This window comes from Acipenser ruthenus, chromosome 4, assembly GCF_902713425.1.
Source record: "Acipenser ruthenus chromosome 4, fAciRut3.2 maternal haplotype, whole genome shotgun sequence".
Classification (NCBI taxonomy): Eukaryota; Metazoa; Chordata; class Actinopteri; order Acipenseriformes; family Acipenseridae; genus Acipenser; species Acipenser ruthenus.
This window is the reverse complement of record NC_081192.1, coordinates 25,481,941-25,499,702: the sequence shown is the minus strand read 5'-3', so window position 1 is coordinate 25,499,702 and position 17,762 is coordinate 25,481,941. Positions and strand designations below refer to the sequence as shown.

Genomic DNA, 17,762 nt, shown 5'->3' with positions numbered 1-17,762 from the left:
ACTAGTTTACACAAACAATAAACAGCACATGGAATGCAGAATTTTGCAATAGAAGGCTAATTAAGCAAGTAGTACAGATGATTTCATGAATAAGCTGCAATCAAGGGCCAGCCTGCAGAAAAACACACATGCTTATATATATATATAATATATATATATATATATATATATATATATATATAGACATGCTCAAATTTGTTGGTACCCTTACAGCTCATTGAAATAATGCTTCATTCCTCCTGAAAAGTGATGAAATTAAAAGCTATTTTGTCATGTATACTTGCATGCCTTTGGTATGTCATAGAATAAAGCAAAGAAGCTGTGAAAAGAGATGAATTATTGCTTATTCTACAAAGATATTCTAAAATGGCCTGGACACATTTGTTGGTACCCCTTAGAAAAGATAATAAATAATTGGATTATAGTGATATTTCAAACTAATTAGTTTCTTTAATTAGTATCACACATGTCTCCAATCTTGTAATCAGTCATTCAGCCTATTTAAATGGAGAAAAGTAGTCACTGTGCTGTTTGGTATCATTGTGTGCACCACACTGAACATGGACCAGAGAAAGCAAAGGAGAGAGTTGTCTGAGGAGATCAGAAAGAAAATAATAGACAAGCATGGTAAAGGTAAAGGCTACAAGACCATCTCCAAGCAGCTTGATGTTCCTGTGGCAACAGTTGCAAATATTATTAAGAAGTTTAAGGTCCATGGAACTGTAGCCAACCTCCCTGGGCGCGGCCGCAAGAGGAAAATCGATCCCAGATTGAACAGAAGGATAGTGCGAATGGTAGAAAAAGAACCAAGGATAACTGCCAAAGAGATACAAGCTGAACTTCAAGGTGAAGGTACGTCAGTTTCTGATCGCACCATCCGTCGCTTTTTGAGCGAAAGTGGGCTCCATGGAAGAAGACCCAGGAGGACTCCACTTTTGAAAGAAAAACATAAAAAAGCCAGACTGGAATTTGCTAAAATGCATATTGACAAGCCACAATCCTTCTGGGAGAATGTCCTTTGGACAGATGAGTCAAAACTGGAGCTTTTTGGCAAGTCACATCAGCTCTATGTTCACAGATGAAAAAATGAAGCTTTCAAAGAAAAGAACACCATACCTACATTGAAACATGGAGGAGGCTTGGTTATGTTTTGGGGCTGCTTTGCTGCGCCTGGCACAGGGTGCTTTGAATCTGTGCAGGGCACAATGAAATCTCAAGACTATCAATGCATTCTGGAGCGAAACGTACTGCCCAGTGTCAGAAAGCACTGTCTCAGTCGCAGGTCATGGGTCCTCCAACAGGATAATGACCCAAAACACACAGCTAAAAGCACCCAAGAATGGATAAGAACAAAACATTGGACTATTCTGAAGTGGCCTTTTATGAGTCCTGATCTGAATCCTATCGAACATCTATGGAAAGAGCTGAAACTTGCAGTCTGGAGAAGGCACCCATCAAACCTGAGACAGCTGGAGCAGTTTGCTCAGGAAGAGTGGGCCAAACTACCTGTTAACAGGTGCAGAAGTCTCATTGAGAGCTACAGAAAACGTTTGATTGCAGTGATTACCTCTAAAGGTTCTGCAACAAAATATTAGGTTAGCAGTCCCATCATTTTTGTCCATGCCATTTTCATTTGTTTTATTATTTACAATATTATGTTGAATAAAAAATCAAAAGCAAAGTCTGATTTCTGTTAAATATGGAATAAACAATGGTGGATGCCAGTTACTTTTGTCAGTTTCAAGTTATTTCAGAGAAAATTGTGCATTCTTCGTTTTTTGTGGAGGGGTACCAACAAATTTGAGCACGTCTGTGTATATATATATATATATATATATATATATATATATATATTTTAGCTCAAAGAGCCAGCTGCCCAACGTTTCGATATGTTGTACATATCTTTCTCAAGGGAGCCTGTGTTTGAATCCAAACATTGGAGGTATTTATAGGTTTTTGACGGCATGACAACTACTTGTTATTATTTACATTCAAATTCATGATTTATTCTTACATGATGTAATATATATATATATATATATATATATTAATCTGCAACTAAACTACAGTACATGCAACATAAAACTAATTTAACCATGTTGTAAATGTTACTTCAACAAATGTTATCATTCCACTCGGAAAAGAGAACGGCAGCTTTTGATTCTACAGCAGCAGGTTTAAGGGACTCTGCAGCAGGAGTATCTACTGTGCTGTATGTTGCTACAAAAAAAGTTGCATTGCTCAAACTCGCATTGCATAACACAGTTTTCATTTTTCTGATGTATCCAGCTGACAAATGCAGTGCACACTGTTGACAGAGAAGTCCTGAACGAGCTTCATCTACAGTTAATGGAGCTGAGAAGCTGCCGGGGTCATAGACAGTGTAACCCTAGATCTAGGGGACTTGAAACAGGTAAATAACTGATACTTTCTGATTTATGCTTCTGTTAAAGATACATTGTTGGAAACACAAGAAAGTAATATATATATATATATATATATATATATATATATATATATATATATATATATATATATATATATATATATATATATATATATTCTAATTATCCAATAAATCATATTTTGGCTGTCAGAGTGGCTCACCTGGTAAAGGCACAGTGTGCAGGTGTATCATACAGCCAGGGGAGTGCCGGTTTGTCCTGGCTGTGCGAAGTTGCTGGCCTTTGTTAGGGATTCCACAGGGAGCGTTGCATTGGTGCTCCCGTGGTTTTAGGAGGTACAATCTCATCATCATGTTACAGCAGGCCCTACTGGCCAGGCACCTGGTGAGCTCAAGTGGACACCTGCAGGGCTGGCCCATGTCCTCCAGAGGCCGATAGTTTGCCAACATCTGCTTTCGAGCTCCTGGGTGTAAAAAAGCTACTGGCTTGCTCATGGGTTAGGAACACCCACTGACTTTTTAGCTTTCCTGTGCTGTTGTGGGAGTTGCTGCAGTGAGGGAGTCTAATTGGACATTCCAAATTATTTTTTTTGTTTGTCAGCTTTTCAGCATTCAGAGAGCAAGCTTAAGACAGAAACCTGTACATTCTGTCTGTAATGCGGTACTCTGTGGTCATGCTTGTATGCGTGAATGGTACGCTGCTGGGCAGCATTTTCCCCAGGTAACACAGTAAGTCTGTGGCAGTGCTGGGATTTGATGCTTGGGTCTCCTGGCTTCCAGTCCTCTGCTCACTGCAATGCTACACAGCCTAGCCATGATACATAGTATTGCAGTGTGCATTCTCTCATACCTATTTCTACATCTTCAAAGACTCAGGAATCTGCACATTCCCTTTATCCTCAAACCAGTTTGTTTTAATGCCATTAACAGCTGCAATTTATAGCACAACCTTGTGCCAAATCTTTAACATTTTACTCTAACTTACCTGGTTAGTTAATATAAGTTTTATGTTTACTCCTAGCGTTCGTGTTATTTCTTTAAAATAGTTCTTGATGGGACTGTGTCCCGCCCCTTCCCACTGCTCCCCAAAACCTCCTTTATATTTTAACAAAAGCCCTTTCTCTTTAGGAACTAGAAGCTGTGCATGAAGAACTACATTGTGAATGTTTTATTTACTGATCTAAGCATTAACAAAAAATTACTCTTATTTTCCTAATCAGGAAATAAAGATGGAGGAAGCTATGATCCACACAGGTATCCGTAATTTTTGATTTCTTCAGTGGCTTCTTTCCAATAACTGCATGAGCCAGTCCATTCCGACTAATATCTCATGATGCATTCAGCTAAACCTTTGGTGCATGCCAGTTTGTCCTGACAAATATTTAGCCATCAGAATATTTTTACTGGCACAGGTGAACTTCTCTTCATTGATCATAATTATTATTTTTTTCCCCCATAATACATCACTTCATTCACCAGGCCATTTAGACAAAAAGTATTTCATAGAGGATAGACTATCAGTTTTGATTCACAATACTTCATCATTCATAATACTACAGTAACCTCTGAAAAGACCGATCATTTTCACAGTGTTTGCCTGTATTTTCTTGCTGTAGTTGGATAAAGTGTGTTGAAATTCACACTTAAAAATCTTATAATTTTTAATAAAACTTTCTGCAACACTACACTTTTCCAAAAAATACAATTTAAAAAACTGCAATTACACTGACCAGTAAATGTAATACACCATGTAATTGTAATCTTTATAACACAAGAGAGAAAGAATCAATTAAAAGATTAAATAAAATAAAAGCTGGAGAATACTACAGAGAACAACGAAGCACAACTGTTAAAATTTACAGTAGAAGAATAAATCAGTAGTCCACGTATTTTTCATTAATATTATCAAGTACTAGTATTGTGTAAAAATACATTTTAAATCGTTTATGCCTCTGCATCGCAGGTTTGAAACTTTTTTTGGTTTTCAAGACACCAAGTGTACCATCAAACACGAATGATTGTCAATCCCCTGATTTGAAAGAGTTTTCTCCACTTTTAATTCGTTTTTTAAAAATCGAAATGATCGGATGATCGGATGCTCACAGCCGGCGCTACAGTGAGTTTTATTTTAGGACATATGCCGTACGTCCCCTAGCAATGAAGGGATTAAGTCTTAAGCGGCTACATCCTAATTATGAGAAATTAACAGGAAATTTGCGGGAAAGAACAACACAACACAAAACAGACACATTGGCAGCTACCTAGTTCCCAGGCAAGTGTGAGAACGAAATGCAAGTTGTAGCATCTGGGGGAAGTGATTAATGTCATTGCTTGCTCTTGTGTTCAAATAATGAAGAAGGTGGAACAGAATCAGCAAGTCCAAATTCATAAATACCAGATATGTGCACATTTGAATATTTTTTTTAGGTGTTTACTAATCAAATGTAAATGATCAATTTACCTTTTTATCATGAATTTACTGGCAGTCTATATTTTCTTACTGCGCTAAAACATAAGTAACCGGTGTGTCGATCTCCAATACGTCACAAATCACAAGCCCCTAGATCCACACGCTGAGAAAAAAACGCCAAAGTCAAATAAAAATGGATTTTATTTACCACAGGATAAAGTGTAGTAGACAAACTATACAAAAAGTCAAACAGCGCCTGAAACGTTTGCACGATGTAAATGTTCAATAGCTAAATTAATAGAGTAAGTGCTTCTTTTGGTTGCCTCGCGGCGCTGTCTACGCTATCTAATCAGCATACGATGCATTGCATAATATGAGGGTCGCTATGTTGGGCAAATACAAAATACAAAAATGTATACAGGGCAGTATTAATTAAATCTGCATACATAGTAATCACCAGTATCTAGCTGTGGTCAATAATTTAGTTTTAGCAGTGTGCGACACTAAGTTGGGAAAAACTCAATTGTGACGTCAAACCAAAACTGAGCACAACTGATCGCAGAATCTGTGCATACTCAGATGAGATGAGTCGGGACGGCTTGAGTAGGGCTGTGTGCAGGTTTGACTGTACTTTGTTTCTTACCACTTAACCAAGAGCGTCAAATGAATAGGACGTTTGGTTTCAGGTTGCAGGTTTCCAGTTTTTGGTTTCAGGCTGCTTAACTTTTTGTCTTGTTTGACCTTTTTCTATTCCTGACACCTGCTTACCAGGCTTCAGCATCATCGAAAGTGGTGAAAGTTGTGGAGACCAAGCTTTTCATCCTCGTGAGTTGCTTAAACCAACATAACCGCCCCCCCCCCCCCCCCCCCCCCCCCCCCCCCCCCCCCCCCCCCCCCCCCCCCCCCCCATAATAGCATCTCCGTTTTGTTCCCTTACATGTACTTTTCAGCTTCATTTTCATTTTTTGTAGTTTGTATATTGCTTTTGTAGTGCACATGGCTCTTTTTTTTACGAACATTAGCTGATTTATTTACAAACTTAGGAAGATTAAATCATTACTTAGACATATTCAGTGGTAACTGACAGTAGTTACCAACTGAAAAACATAGAACTAAAACCTCATACCGGTAATACTTACTTTCTTTAAGTCATTTAAGATGGTTCTAAACATATAGAGCACATTAAACACATACATTCAAATGATTTCATCTTTTTATTGCTCTTTCTCCTAAATTTTTAGTTTTTTCTCAATTTCTTTTTTTTTTTTTTTCTTAACAGGAGTGACTGATTCTGGTTTTTTGTTTGTCTGTTTTTTTGTTTTTTTAATGTATGATTCTACCAAATGACAGAAATCCCAATCGTGATGTAAATGGGACAGAAGTCCACAAACAGAAAGTCCCACCTCAAACTGCTGATATACAGAGTGTGACAAAGGTTTGCCTTGGAGCAGACATCTATCTGCTCCAGTTCTTTTAAATGTATTAATAATTTTTGGCGAAGAAAAAATAGGAAGGAAATTATTTTTGTCTAACAATATAAAACCCTGTAACAAATTCAAACGTCAGTCGAATATAAATTAAAATAGAGATTCAGCTTTATAATAAAACCGATTTATTACATAACATGCATAAAATGAAAATAACATGTAAAAACTAATTTCATATTTTGACAAAAGTATCTGGGCACTCTTGCAGTCTTTTTTTTTATTTTGAAACCAGTTCCTGGCGTCTTTCCCGAAATATTTTTGCACATTCTTCCACACATACAGCTTTGAGTTTACTTTATGCAACAGCAAGCCTTCAAGTCAATCCACAACATCTCGATGGGATTCCAGTCTGGGGACTGAGATAGCCAATCCATAACTGTAATCATCCTTTTCTTCAGAAATTCCTTGATATTTTGCAGCATTCATTGATCCTTCTGCAATACAAAGGTCACCAGTGCCTGAGGAAGAAAAACAAGCCCATACCATCACACAACCCTCCACCATGTTTAACACTGGGCATGATGAACTTTTCTTTACATTTTTCTCCTCTCTTACTCCAAACATTGTTGCTTTCTTGGTGAAAAAAGTTTTATTTTGGATTAGTATGACCATAGAATTTGGTTGAAGAAACCATCAGGCTTCAAGTATTCAATGGGAAAACTCCAATCACTTTCTTTTCGTATATTGTGTTTAACAAAGATTTGCATCTTGGTTTTCGCCCATGAACATTTAACTTGTTAAGGTATTGGTGAATTGTTCGCATCATGAATTTCTTGACCAGTTCTTGTCAAATCTTTTGCAGTAATCCGAGGATTTTGCCGGGCTGCTCGAACGATTCTTCCAGATTTTGCAGAAATCTTTCTTGGTCTTTGTGAACAGGCTAGCTGTAGGGGTGACATCAGGGCCGAAAGAATCACAGACGCAGACAGGCAGTACTGGGGTTGAAACTGAGACGCTGCGGCGCTCAGTATGTTTAATGAATGAAAGAAAGAAAAGATTTAAACCAAAAAACAGCACACGGCACTTGAGGCCAAAATAAACAGACAAACAAAACGAATAGACACTACAAACAGGATGGACGAACGCTAAACACAAAACAAATACCGTGCTGGTTCTCAAGCACGTAGTAGCAATTGTTATTACTTTTGTTTCTTTTAAATCGTTTTTTTCCCCCTCTCCACACCTGTTCTCCACTCACCGAACACACAACCCAGAGTGAAACGTGCATCTATATATACTGTTGTGCCGGGATTCAATTACTAATTAATTATTCACTTGAATCCCAGCACGTGAACTAATTTGTACAACCGTGCTCACATACTATTAAATACTTCAAATGCACGTGAAGTGCCTAAATACAACTATATGTTTTAAATCACTCATGCTACACAGACCCATTTATATCCCGTGTACCAATATCTATACACCAACATTAACACACAACACATAACACAAAAATACACACAGGAGTGGGGCACATTGCCACAGTCTTCCACACCTGAAGCTAGTTGCAGTAGTTCCTGTTCTCCTGTGTTTGTCAATAATAGCCCACAAGTCTTTCTGCTATTTTTCTGGTAGTTTCTCCTTTTTCGTTTAGTTGTATCACTGCCATTTTGAGATTGTTGATGTATTTATTTTTCAGCACTTGATGATTATGTTTTTAATTTATATTTATCATCAGGTGTTGGTTTTCAATCATGATAATTGTCAATAATTAGCAACGAATGGGTTTCATATGAAATATGTTCATTGCCCAAATACTTGTCAGTTAGAAAAAAGTTTTTGCATGTTATTTTTCATTGTATGCATGTTATGTAATAATGTGTTGTTTTATAAAGCTGAACCTCTACTTGAATTTATATCTTTCAATAGAACAATTATAAATTATAGTAATCACTTTCTTTGTGGTTTTACTTTTTTTTTTTTAACTGGCCAAATACTTTTTTCTGCAACTGTAAATAAAAACTGTTGCAGATGGAAAGGAGCCATTTTCACACTGCGGACTCGCCGTGCAGCCGCCTCAGAGCTACAGCGTCGGAGGACAACGCAGCTCTCGGGCAGCTTACAGGCAAGCCCGCAGGCGCCCGGCCAGACTACAGAGGTCGCTGGCCGACCTAAAGCCACCCTTCCTTACAGTATTTGAAGAAGAAACTGACTTGTTGACAGTCCTTTTAAAAGCCCTGTCCTCCCATCTACGATTTAAATTTTTGTTTTCATATATAGAGCTGTACAATTTAATTTTAATTTTGCTTTTCAGATACGCGTTGTGTCTTGCTTGTTCATTTCCTATTTAAGCATCATACATTTTCATACATCCCATCTGACTGGAAATATAATATTTGCAGTAATTGGACTTTGTAAGGTGTACTGTAGATGTGGTGGTTTATAGAGAATTATTTAGCTTTAGAAGAAACCATACACATGCTAATGATTTTAGACTGGTTAAAGCCTTACAACATATAAAGATGTTTTTTTTTAAAACTATAATATGTTTATTTTTTTTTAATATATTATTTTGGGTCTGTTTATAAATGAATTGTGGATGTTTATGCTCTTGTGATGCATTCAGATGTGCACAATTGTTTTCTTTGTAATTTATGTAAGAAGTTATGTTTCTGTTGTATTATTGTTTTTGTTTTTAAGTGTGGATCTAATGCCTAACAGATTGTGCTGCAGTGGGATGTGGGAAGTCTAATCAAGTCTTAAAAGGGGAGCATATGCATGATTGCATGTTGTATGATGTGTGATCAATGAAAGCCCAACGTGCATTTCTAGGTATACATATATACACCCACTTTAATTTTGTGTTTTATCTGCAGAGAAGAGCAACTATGGAATGGATGGGAAGGCTAAACTGCCAAACTTTACTGAGGACGTCAACTGGCAAGGACTGGAAGATTTGTACCGTGTGAATGAGACGTTGTTTGGGAACAGATACAATTATAGTCTTAGCCTGGATGACTGGACTAATTATTTGAAAGGTGTAGATAGTATGTTTACACTGCTAAACATTTTTTATGAACAAAATGAAACAAATGAGTCTGCCCTTAATGAGGATGGGGCTTCATCTGACTTCTCCACAGGATCCGGCTCGGGGGAAATTCCCCCTACGGAAGATGAATCAAGCGGTGCAATGACGACCACGGATAACATGCAGCCTACTGTGCCCACACCGGACTCTGAAACTGTAAGATTCAGTACAGATTTTAAAACTCCTGAAAAGAAACGTGAATCCCATAATGACCTACCCGAGAGAGTCATTCCAGGCTTGGAATACTGGAGGAGCGGTCAAAAGGAAACGTGGACCAAACAGGTGGAAGAGGACTTGGACAGTGATGGGTTCGTTTTCAGTGGAAATGATTTGATCGAGATGGAGATCAGACATGGCTTTGCGCTACAGTCAGTCTCCCATCTTCAGCAGGAATTTGTCCGAAATGACGTTGAGGAGCAGGAGGACATATTCGAAGGCCACGGTTACCTTCCAGTAGATCCAGACAGCCCCTTCCTTCACCAAACTGACAACACAGATGGGCGCTGCTGTTCCCCTTAAAGAAGCAACCGCACATAACAGGAGCAAAAACAATCCAACCGAACAACAAACCTCTGAAAACTTCAACACAGAAGGCAGTAGCTTGTCTTCCCATACCTTCAAATAAATATAAGTTTTAAAGTAGCACATTAAGACGACAGACTCCAGAAGGCATGAAGAGACAATGGGACATTGCCAAATGGGTCTGGTTATCTCTGAATCAAAAGTAGAAATTTCCAGGTTTAGAAATGGAGCATTGTATTTGTAATATTTGTATTTGTACTATTTTTTTTGTTTTGTTTTGTTTTTGTTACAACAGGAGCTTAAAATAATTAGACCACAGTGTTACCTAATATGTATAGCCAAATCCAAATGTAGCTTTTCTAAAATAATAATTTTCTTATTTAAATTCCAAGCTGATTACTGGATTTAAGCAATTATTTGCAAGCACAGGTCTAATAAATCTATCATTAATGTCTGAGTAAACAGAAGTCTTTGGGCCTCATTTATGAAAGGGAGTTAAACTTTATGGTGCGCAGTAATTGAAATTAGTGTGCACGTTCATGATTGCCGTATTTACTATTGCAATTTTATTCATTAACGCGCAAAATAGTGGGCATGTTATGGCACACACTAATTTTATTATGCCACACTATGATAATCAGAATGAATATAAATGTACTATTTACTAAAGGGTGATAATTGTAGCGTGCACCTTAAAGTGAGCGATAATTAGTGCGTATGGAATCCAGACTTTAACCACTGATAGACCTTAAACCTCTTTTTCTGGGCTGAAAATTAGTGATGTGCAGTTTTGATTCTTTTTACCGACTTGATTTGTTTGATTCATACAGTTAGTGAATCAAATCAACAGATTTGTTTGTTTGATTCACTAATGCGAAATAAATACATCTTGCTGAATTACTTGGTTATGAAAATGTGTTTGAATGGAGTAAGTCCAGAAATGATAATTGATTGCCTGGGACAGGGGTGTCAAACTCATCTGGCAGCAAGTTAAGACTTGTTCACTTGATGGCCCGCATCGGAAAAAAAGAAAAAAAAAATTATACATCGTAACGTACCTGAAAATGTCTATAGAAATTGTATGTAGGCCAATATACTCAAATATACTACTTTACACAAAACACATTACCCTCACTGCATGATTCCGAGTCATCAATAAGTATGCAGGCACAGTTTCAATCAATTAATCAACGTATTACTGAATGTATTTTATAGTACAAAAATAGGCAGATATAACTAGAAGCAGCTTTCCTAGAACACTGACAAAAAAACCTCAATATCACAAATGTAGTAGAATGGAGGAAATAAAAATATTTTACTTTTTCAATGGAAATCTCAAACGGTAAAAAAAAAAAGTCAGAGTATATATTGCTGAGTCTCAATATTATTCCAAAATATAACATTTTGAACAGCAATGAAGAAGAAAAAAAAAGGTATTGGCAAGCTGTGAAAATACAACGTAGTAAAGAGAACCGCTATGAATTGTACCTTTATATGACGTGCGTCCGATCACTTGGCACTTCTTTTCTGGCACACTTGATAACAATGCTCATTACGTGTTCTAATTCTGCAACTTTTCCACATAATGCCTGTTGATGCAGAATCCAGTGTAAGAAAATTGGTACTTCTGCATTTCTTTCTTTAATTTTTTTCAGCACTGCTAGCCAGTCCACTGTTTTGCCCAGTCATATGTGGCACACCATCTGTTGTAATCCCAGTTAGTTTCTTCCAAAGTAATTCTGCATTTAGGCTACCTTACCCATTTTAATGAAGAACTGTGGCTTTTTATTGCTGTTTGTGTAAAAAACAAAACAAACAAAAAAAAACTCCCAATAAATGACGCACATATACTACTTGAAAAGACATTTTAAAAAGGCAAAATATTGATCTGTGTAAATAATATGTATACAAATATGAATTGAATTATTACCCTCCTAAATGTTACAGATTTTTGTGGACTGTGATGATAAAAGTTATGTAACAATTCTGGCTTCAGGAAAGTCAAGAAGCATTGTTTATAGAAATAAAATAAACATTTTTAAGTTTAAAAAATCGGGATGCTGTGACCACCTTCAAGCCTCATTTCAAGAACAGAAAGTAAATCTTTGCATAAATGCATTGTTTTTTTTTGTTTATCATTCAATCTGCAAAATGTACCTTGGCCTGAAAATAACACCACCATGTTTTTCTGTCTTTGAGGTACAGACTTACAGTATATAATGTGTCATAAGAACCTAAGAAAGTTTACAAACGAGAGGAAGCCATTTGGCCCATCTTGCTCATTTGGTTGTTAGTAGCTTATTTATCCCAAAATCTCATCAAGCAGCTTCTTGAAGGATCCCAGGGTGTCAGCTTCAACATGACAGCTGTCTAATGACTTACAGCAGTTATGTGAGCTCTCATTTTCATAGACAATTGTTTTAAGAAGTGGTTTCACATGCTGTAAATAGAAGTCAAAGTGGCCTACTGGAACTTCACCTGCACAACTACTGGTGGTTATAACGTTGGAGTTGACCAAATCAAATGCTAGGTAGTGCAGAGGGTATGCTTTGTTTTTATTCATTAAACCACAAATTAATAGGCAGGGTACCGCAAAATGTAATACAAATGGTTAATCCATAATGTAAAAACACAACATTGAAAACAGAACAATTGTGTATTACCTTTTACAGAAGTTTATGGAGAATTGTAAAAAGATTATTGCAATTTTACTAGATTAAACTACAGTTTGGAAGACTTTCTGACGCAGTCCTTTCCTCTTGTGACATGTTATCCGTTGAGTCAATTTGATGAGAGACGTGTATTTTAGAGACGAGTCCAGGTTTCGTAACCTGGCTGCCAGTAGTATTTGCTTGATGAGAGGTACAGTACAGTACAGTAGAACCCTGACCACCTGGATACATTTAATATGTAAGGCATGAGTATATGGTATGAAAAAAAGTAACCATTTTTGGCACGAATATCTTAGTGCTGTACATATAATGAAGTAATATACTACTACCAGTGCAACAGGTCGCCAACATTTCTCGAGCAAAATAGGTTTTATGGGTGTGATTTGCCAAATATCTTGGTAACAAATATTTATGGCTTTACAGTATTTTGTTTAATTCAAATTAAAAGTATAATATTGCCAATATATTACATATCCCTGAAAATGGGAATTATTAACATTAGAAACAATATAATTAATTGATTCAATTTGCATCATTATGAAAAACAATCCATTAATTGTCTAAAATTTGGATGGCAAATACCCAATATGCTTCTCTCTGTAATAATAAATGTATTGGATTGCCACCTCGAGTTGGTAAAGTAACTTTCTCTATCGCCACAAATCATAAAGAGTGTGGGAGTGATCCATGAACAGCTTTTATTATAGCGTTTAGCTATTGCATAGTCTTGATTTTGATTCCTGATAGCTGCTTTATGTTCAGAGATCCTTACTTTCAGGGCTCTTTTCATTTGAGCTATGCAGACCAGTCCGCATGGACAAGTTAACATATAAATTACTCCTGTAGTATTACAATTAATAAAGCCCTTAATTTTGATCTTTTTACCCGATCTTGGATGATTAAAAGTTTTGGTATTTATTGTGTTTGAACAGTGGACACACCGCCCACATTTAAAATTACCATCTGGTGGGTTAGATAACCATGTATTGGTTTTATCTGTCCTTAGTATTCTTTGCACTTTTGAAGGCAAAATAAGGTTGTTCTTCTATTATCGAATTCAGAGATGTTTCTATTTCTACTGTATATACTGGAGAGAGAGTGAGAACCTTGGTTAACTCGACATCCCACAGGGATGCCATTTAGTGTTGACTTATCCATGGTGTCGAGTTAACCACGGGTCCACAAGCCATGGCATTAACATGTATAAGTAACAGAACTCACACGTTTACAGTATTACAGTATTTACACCTTTTATTTTTAGCTAAATGTCCTAATGAAAACAGTTGCAAGAACTGCAGTGAATGAATCAACTACAGTATACAGTAATGTACAAACTCGGTACAACTTGTATAGTTTTGAAAATAAGAATTAATAAAATAACTACAGTGTTATTTTTAGAAAAACAATCCACCCACAAACTGTTGACTATACTTTTACTTATTGGCTTTTAGTGTCTAATTTGATGGCTTAAATAGCAAAAGTTAACATATATATTATACAGGATTAACTTGGGTAGGTATATATATATATATATATATATATATATATATATATATATATATAATTTTTTCTCAAAAGACCCAACTTCCCAATGTTTCAGTATGTTTACATACCTTTGTCAAGGGAAACTGTTTGAAAACAAACAGTGGAGGTACTTGTAGGCTTTGGATGTCATGGCAACTACAATCATGTATTTCTATTTAAAGCTATATATGTATATATATATATATATATATATATATATATATATATATATATATATATATATATATATATGTTTTTGTTTTATTTGTTTTACTATGTATTACTTTTAGTTTTACAATGCATTATATAGTTTTGTTTGTTTTTTTTGGGGGGGGGGGGGTTGCAAGGAAGAGAAAATACAACATTGCTTTTCCATTTTTTTAAAACATCTTTTTTATTGACAAATAATGTTCAAAGTATTTGTATGCAGTTGTTCACAATCATATTTACTTTGTTCCTGTTGAGCAAAAAGGGCTCAACAGCCTTTCAAAGTTAAAATACAATATTGATAAACAAAAAAAAAAAGAAAATAATAAAATTAGCCTAAACTACTTTAAAAAAATTAACAATAAAAACATCCAGGCAATTTTCTCTTTCTTTTGCATCACAAATACACCACATACACATACAGTACTAATGATGAAATCACTTCTGAAGAGACGGGGACACTCACAGGCTGTTGCTACTCATTGCACGCCCTGGGAAGGAGCTGCTTTCACTTGCATGGTAGAGGTATGTGGTTGTTTAACAATGACCTATATATATATATATATATATATATATATATATATATATATATATATATATATATATATATATATATATAAAGATTCTTCTTCTATTATTTCAATAAACTCCCCAATAATTAGTGCAACCATATTAACAGCAGGTTTTCCAAATCCTCAATATACAATGGATATCAAGTTAAATATTATAAACAAAAATGTTTTCAGAATCTTTTCTATTCTGATGAAGGAGTTTTTCTTTACTTATTAACATTTATTTAAAAATATGAGGGGTCCCTGCTAGAATTTAGTAAACTTTTAAGTTAAAATAGTTACTTCTGTGGGCTGTTTAATTTTATCACAGACCCCCCCCCCCCCCCCCCCCTTCCCCCCAAATTATTTTCTATATTACATTTTTGGTAACACTTTATATTAAGGTGCTGCTTGTTAATGTTTTACAAAGGTATAATAGATGCATAATAACTGTTATATATTGTTAACATGCAATAGCCATAGACGGAATTATGTTTAAACATCCCAAAGTAGAATAGGCGGCTAAAAACTGTCCCCTTTATAAAACTGTAATTCCGTCTGTGGCTATTGCATGGCTATGAACCATATATAATGCTTTATTAACACCTTATAACATAGTTATTAAGCATATATTATATATTTATAAAACATTAATAAGCAGCGCATTAATATAAAGTCTTACCACATTTTTTAATCGTTTTTCTGTTAAACCTGTTTCTGTTGTTGCTATTCTGCTGAGCTTCCAATCTTTTTAAAATAATATGAATGCTAATAGATCAATATTTACTGCACATGCACACTAATGGACATACTATACCCTACTATGAAGTGAATTAATTAGCTAGATATTTTGACAATGGAAAAACCTTGTATTATGTAATAATCTGAAAAATCTAAAAAGACTGTGCTAAATAGTCTAGTACTGTTAACTACTCATGCTTTACATTTTGTAGACTACTGCCTGAAATAGCAAGAACATGTTATGTTGACTTTATTTGCTGGAGATGCTGCTGCTTATAGTTTTAATTATTTAAAAATAAATAAATACTGCTTTAAGATAACAGTGTGAAAACAGTAGATAGAGCCATCTTAAAAATATATTATTGATGCTTTGTTTGTTTTGGAACAGTTTAGTCTTCACAATGCACTCTGAAGAGATCACCTGCGTAAGCACAACCAAACCTAGTCATGTACAGTAAAAAGCAGCAATTTCTAAAGGATTGCATTGCTCCTGATTTACTCCCACTGTACTGCACACCATTACCATATTGCTTTCTTATCCACAGCAGTGTAAAGTGGAGACAAATCTAGACAAGAAGGAAAGAAAACAGAGCTGCTTACTATATTTACCTTTTTTTGTTTTGGAACAAGCAACTTCAACCTTCCTTCATGTTTTCTGGATACAGTACTGTACATTTCAGTTGGATACAGAGGTGGTATAATAATTTTAAGATCCCTGGCCCAGTTGTAGCTCTGACTAGTGTTCTATTTACTGTAGTACAGAGGTTGAGACACTGTTAGAATGCATGTCTGCATTGAGTTAACAGGCACTGATTAGTCCCCTGAATGAAAGCGTTAGTCTTGCCAAATTACTGAAACACTCCCAGATGTTATAGGTAAAAATGGATGTTGCACTGGAGGACTAGCAAAATGTTTTTAAAATATATAAACCTACATATATGAATTGGAAATTAAAAAGCACTTGACATTGTATGTTTAAAATATGTGTATGTTACAGCTAAAAGCTTATTCTATTAACTGTAACGAGCTGTACTACTACTTGCTAATTTTTTTTCTGCTTGTGTTGATATATACTAGTTTTCATAATATGCAAGAGCTTGCACAGTATATTATTCCATGTGTGCTTGTTTAGCAGTGTTTTATTCCTTAATCATCATAGTCCAAATACATTGGATAACTTCTGATATGTGCTAAAACTATGGCTGAATAAAATGTTTAAAAAAAAACTGAAATCTGTATTATTTCATCTAATAGCACCACATGTTGTTAACACCAAATATGTTTCAATTAAAAATGTATTCTTCTGCTATAGGTGTTTATTGATATAAATACACTTAGATATAAAATACACTTAGCTTTGCTTAAGTTTTTTTTTTCTTCTTACCTAACCTCATTTTTATTCAAGAGCAAATGCTACACATTTCTTAAGGAAACATCCTCTGGTTGTCACTTTGAGGTAACCAGCCCTCAACCTGTGCTGAGTATCGGTGTGTGGCTGCTAGTCTTAAAAAAAGACTGATGGTCAACATACAGCTTGTTTAAATGAAATAAGAAAAGGAAGGCACAGGCTTTCAAACAGAAATGTTTTGTGGGAGCCATAGTAAACTTAAAACACAAAAACTGAATTTCGCAAGAGCCGGTGAAGCAAGAGACTTGCGCTAGATCTCAGCAGTGTCGTCTTCCAGTGTATTTTCAGAGGTGTTTACTGCTTCCAGTGAATGGCCAGGATGGCTCTGGCTGCCGCCGCCCCCTCTGTTCAGCGTCATTTCTTCAGTATGTTCAGCCCTGCTGAAGGCAGGGCAGGATCGAGCCCGTGCACAGCTTTGCTGGGCCCCTGCCTTTCCGACTATCTCGTTGACTGTGCTTACCGGCGAGGCTCTCTGTATCCATCTCTGGAGTCTATCTTCTTTGTATTTAATGGAGTACCACGTCAAGAAGATGAAGATGAAGGCCACAAACTTGAGGCTGGCTGCCAGCCCGAAGTAGACAAAGCGCAAGGAAGTGACGTCATATTCCCAGCAGGAGCCGTGGACGCCGCAGTCTTGTTGCCAGAGCATGCAGGTGGTGTCGATGACCGCGCCGAAATAGATTGGGGTGGGAATGTAGGCTGCACACAATGAACAGGGCCATATTTCAGTATGTAGACTTAAAAACAATCATTTATGAGACTTTCAAATTAAATTAAGAGTTCGGCATGTTTTTATTATGCACAG

At 36.0% G+C, this 17,762-nt stretch overlaps 2 protein-coding genes across 12 annotated transcripts in view; one reads left to right on the top strand and one right to left on the bottom strand.

The window, feature by feature from the left end:
- LOC117400528 (extracellular sulfatase Sulf-1-like) overlaps positions 1-12,590 on the top strand; it is a 103,507-nt gene extending 90,917 nt beyond the window's left edge. For 5 of the 6 annotated variants that reach the window (XM_059022228.1, XM_059022227.1, XM_034000624.3 and 2 more), the window contains 2 exons: positions 2,290-2,413; positions 9,121-12,590. In XM_059022228.1, coding sequence (XP_058878211.1) covers positions 2,290-2,413; positions 9,121-9,851 — 855 coding nt within the window. In that variant the 3' untranslated portion in view covers positions 9,852-12,590. Of the gene's footprint in view, positions 1-2,289; positions 2,414-3,624; positions 3,659-9,120 lie in introns of all 6 variants that reach the window. The other variant, XM_034000627.3, reaches the window with a different exon arrangement.
- Positions 1-17,762, bottom strand: part of LOC117400379 (solute carrier organic anion transporter family member 5A1-like) — a 61,058-nt gene that overhangs the window by 4,595 nt on the left and 38,701 nt on the right. For 5 of the 6 annotated variants that reach the window (XM_059022230.1, XM_034000250.3, XM_059022233.1 and 2 more), the window contains one exon: positions 15,148-17,656. The exons of the other annotated variant lie outside the window; for it this stretch is intronic. In XM_059022230.1, the coding sequence (XP_058878213.1) occupies positions 17,208-17,656 (449 nt within the window). In that variant the 3' untranslated portion in view covers positions 15,148-17,207. Of the gene's footprint in view, positions 1-15,147; positions 17,657-17,762 lie in introns of those variants that run through there. 6 annotated transcript variants of the gene reach the window in all.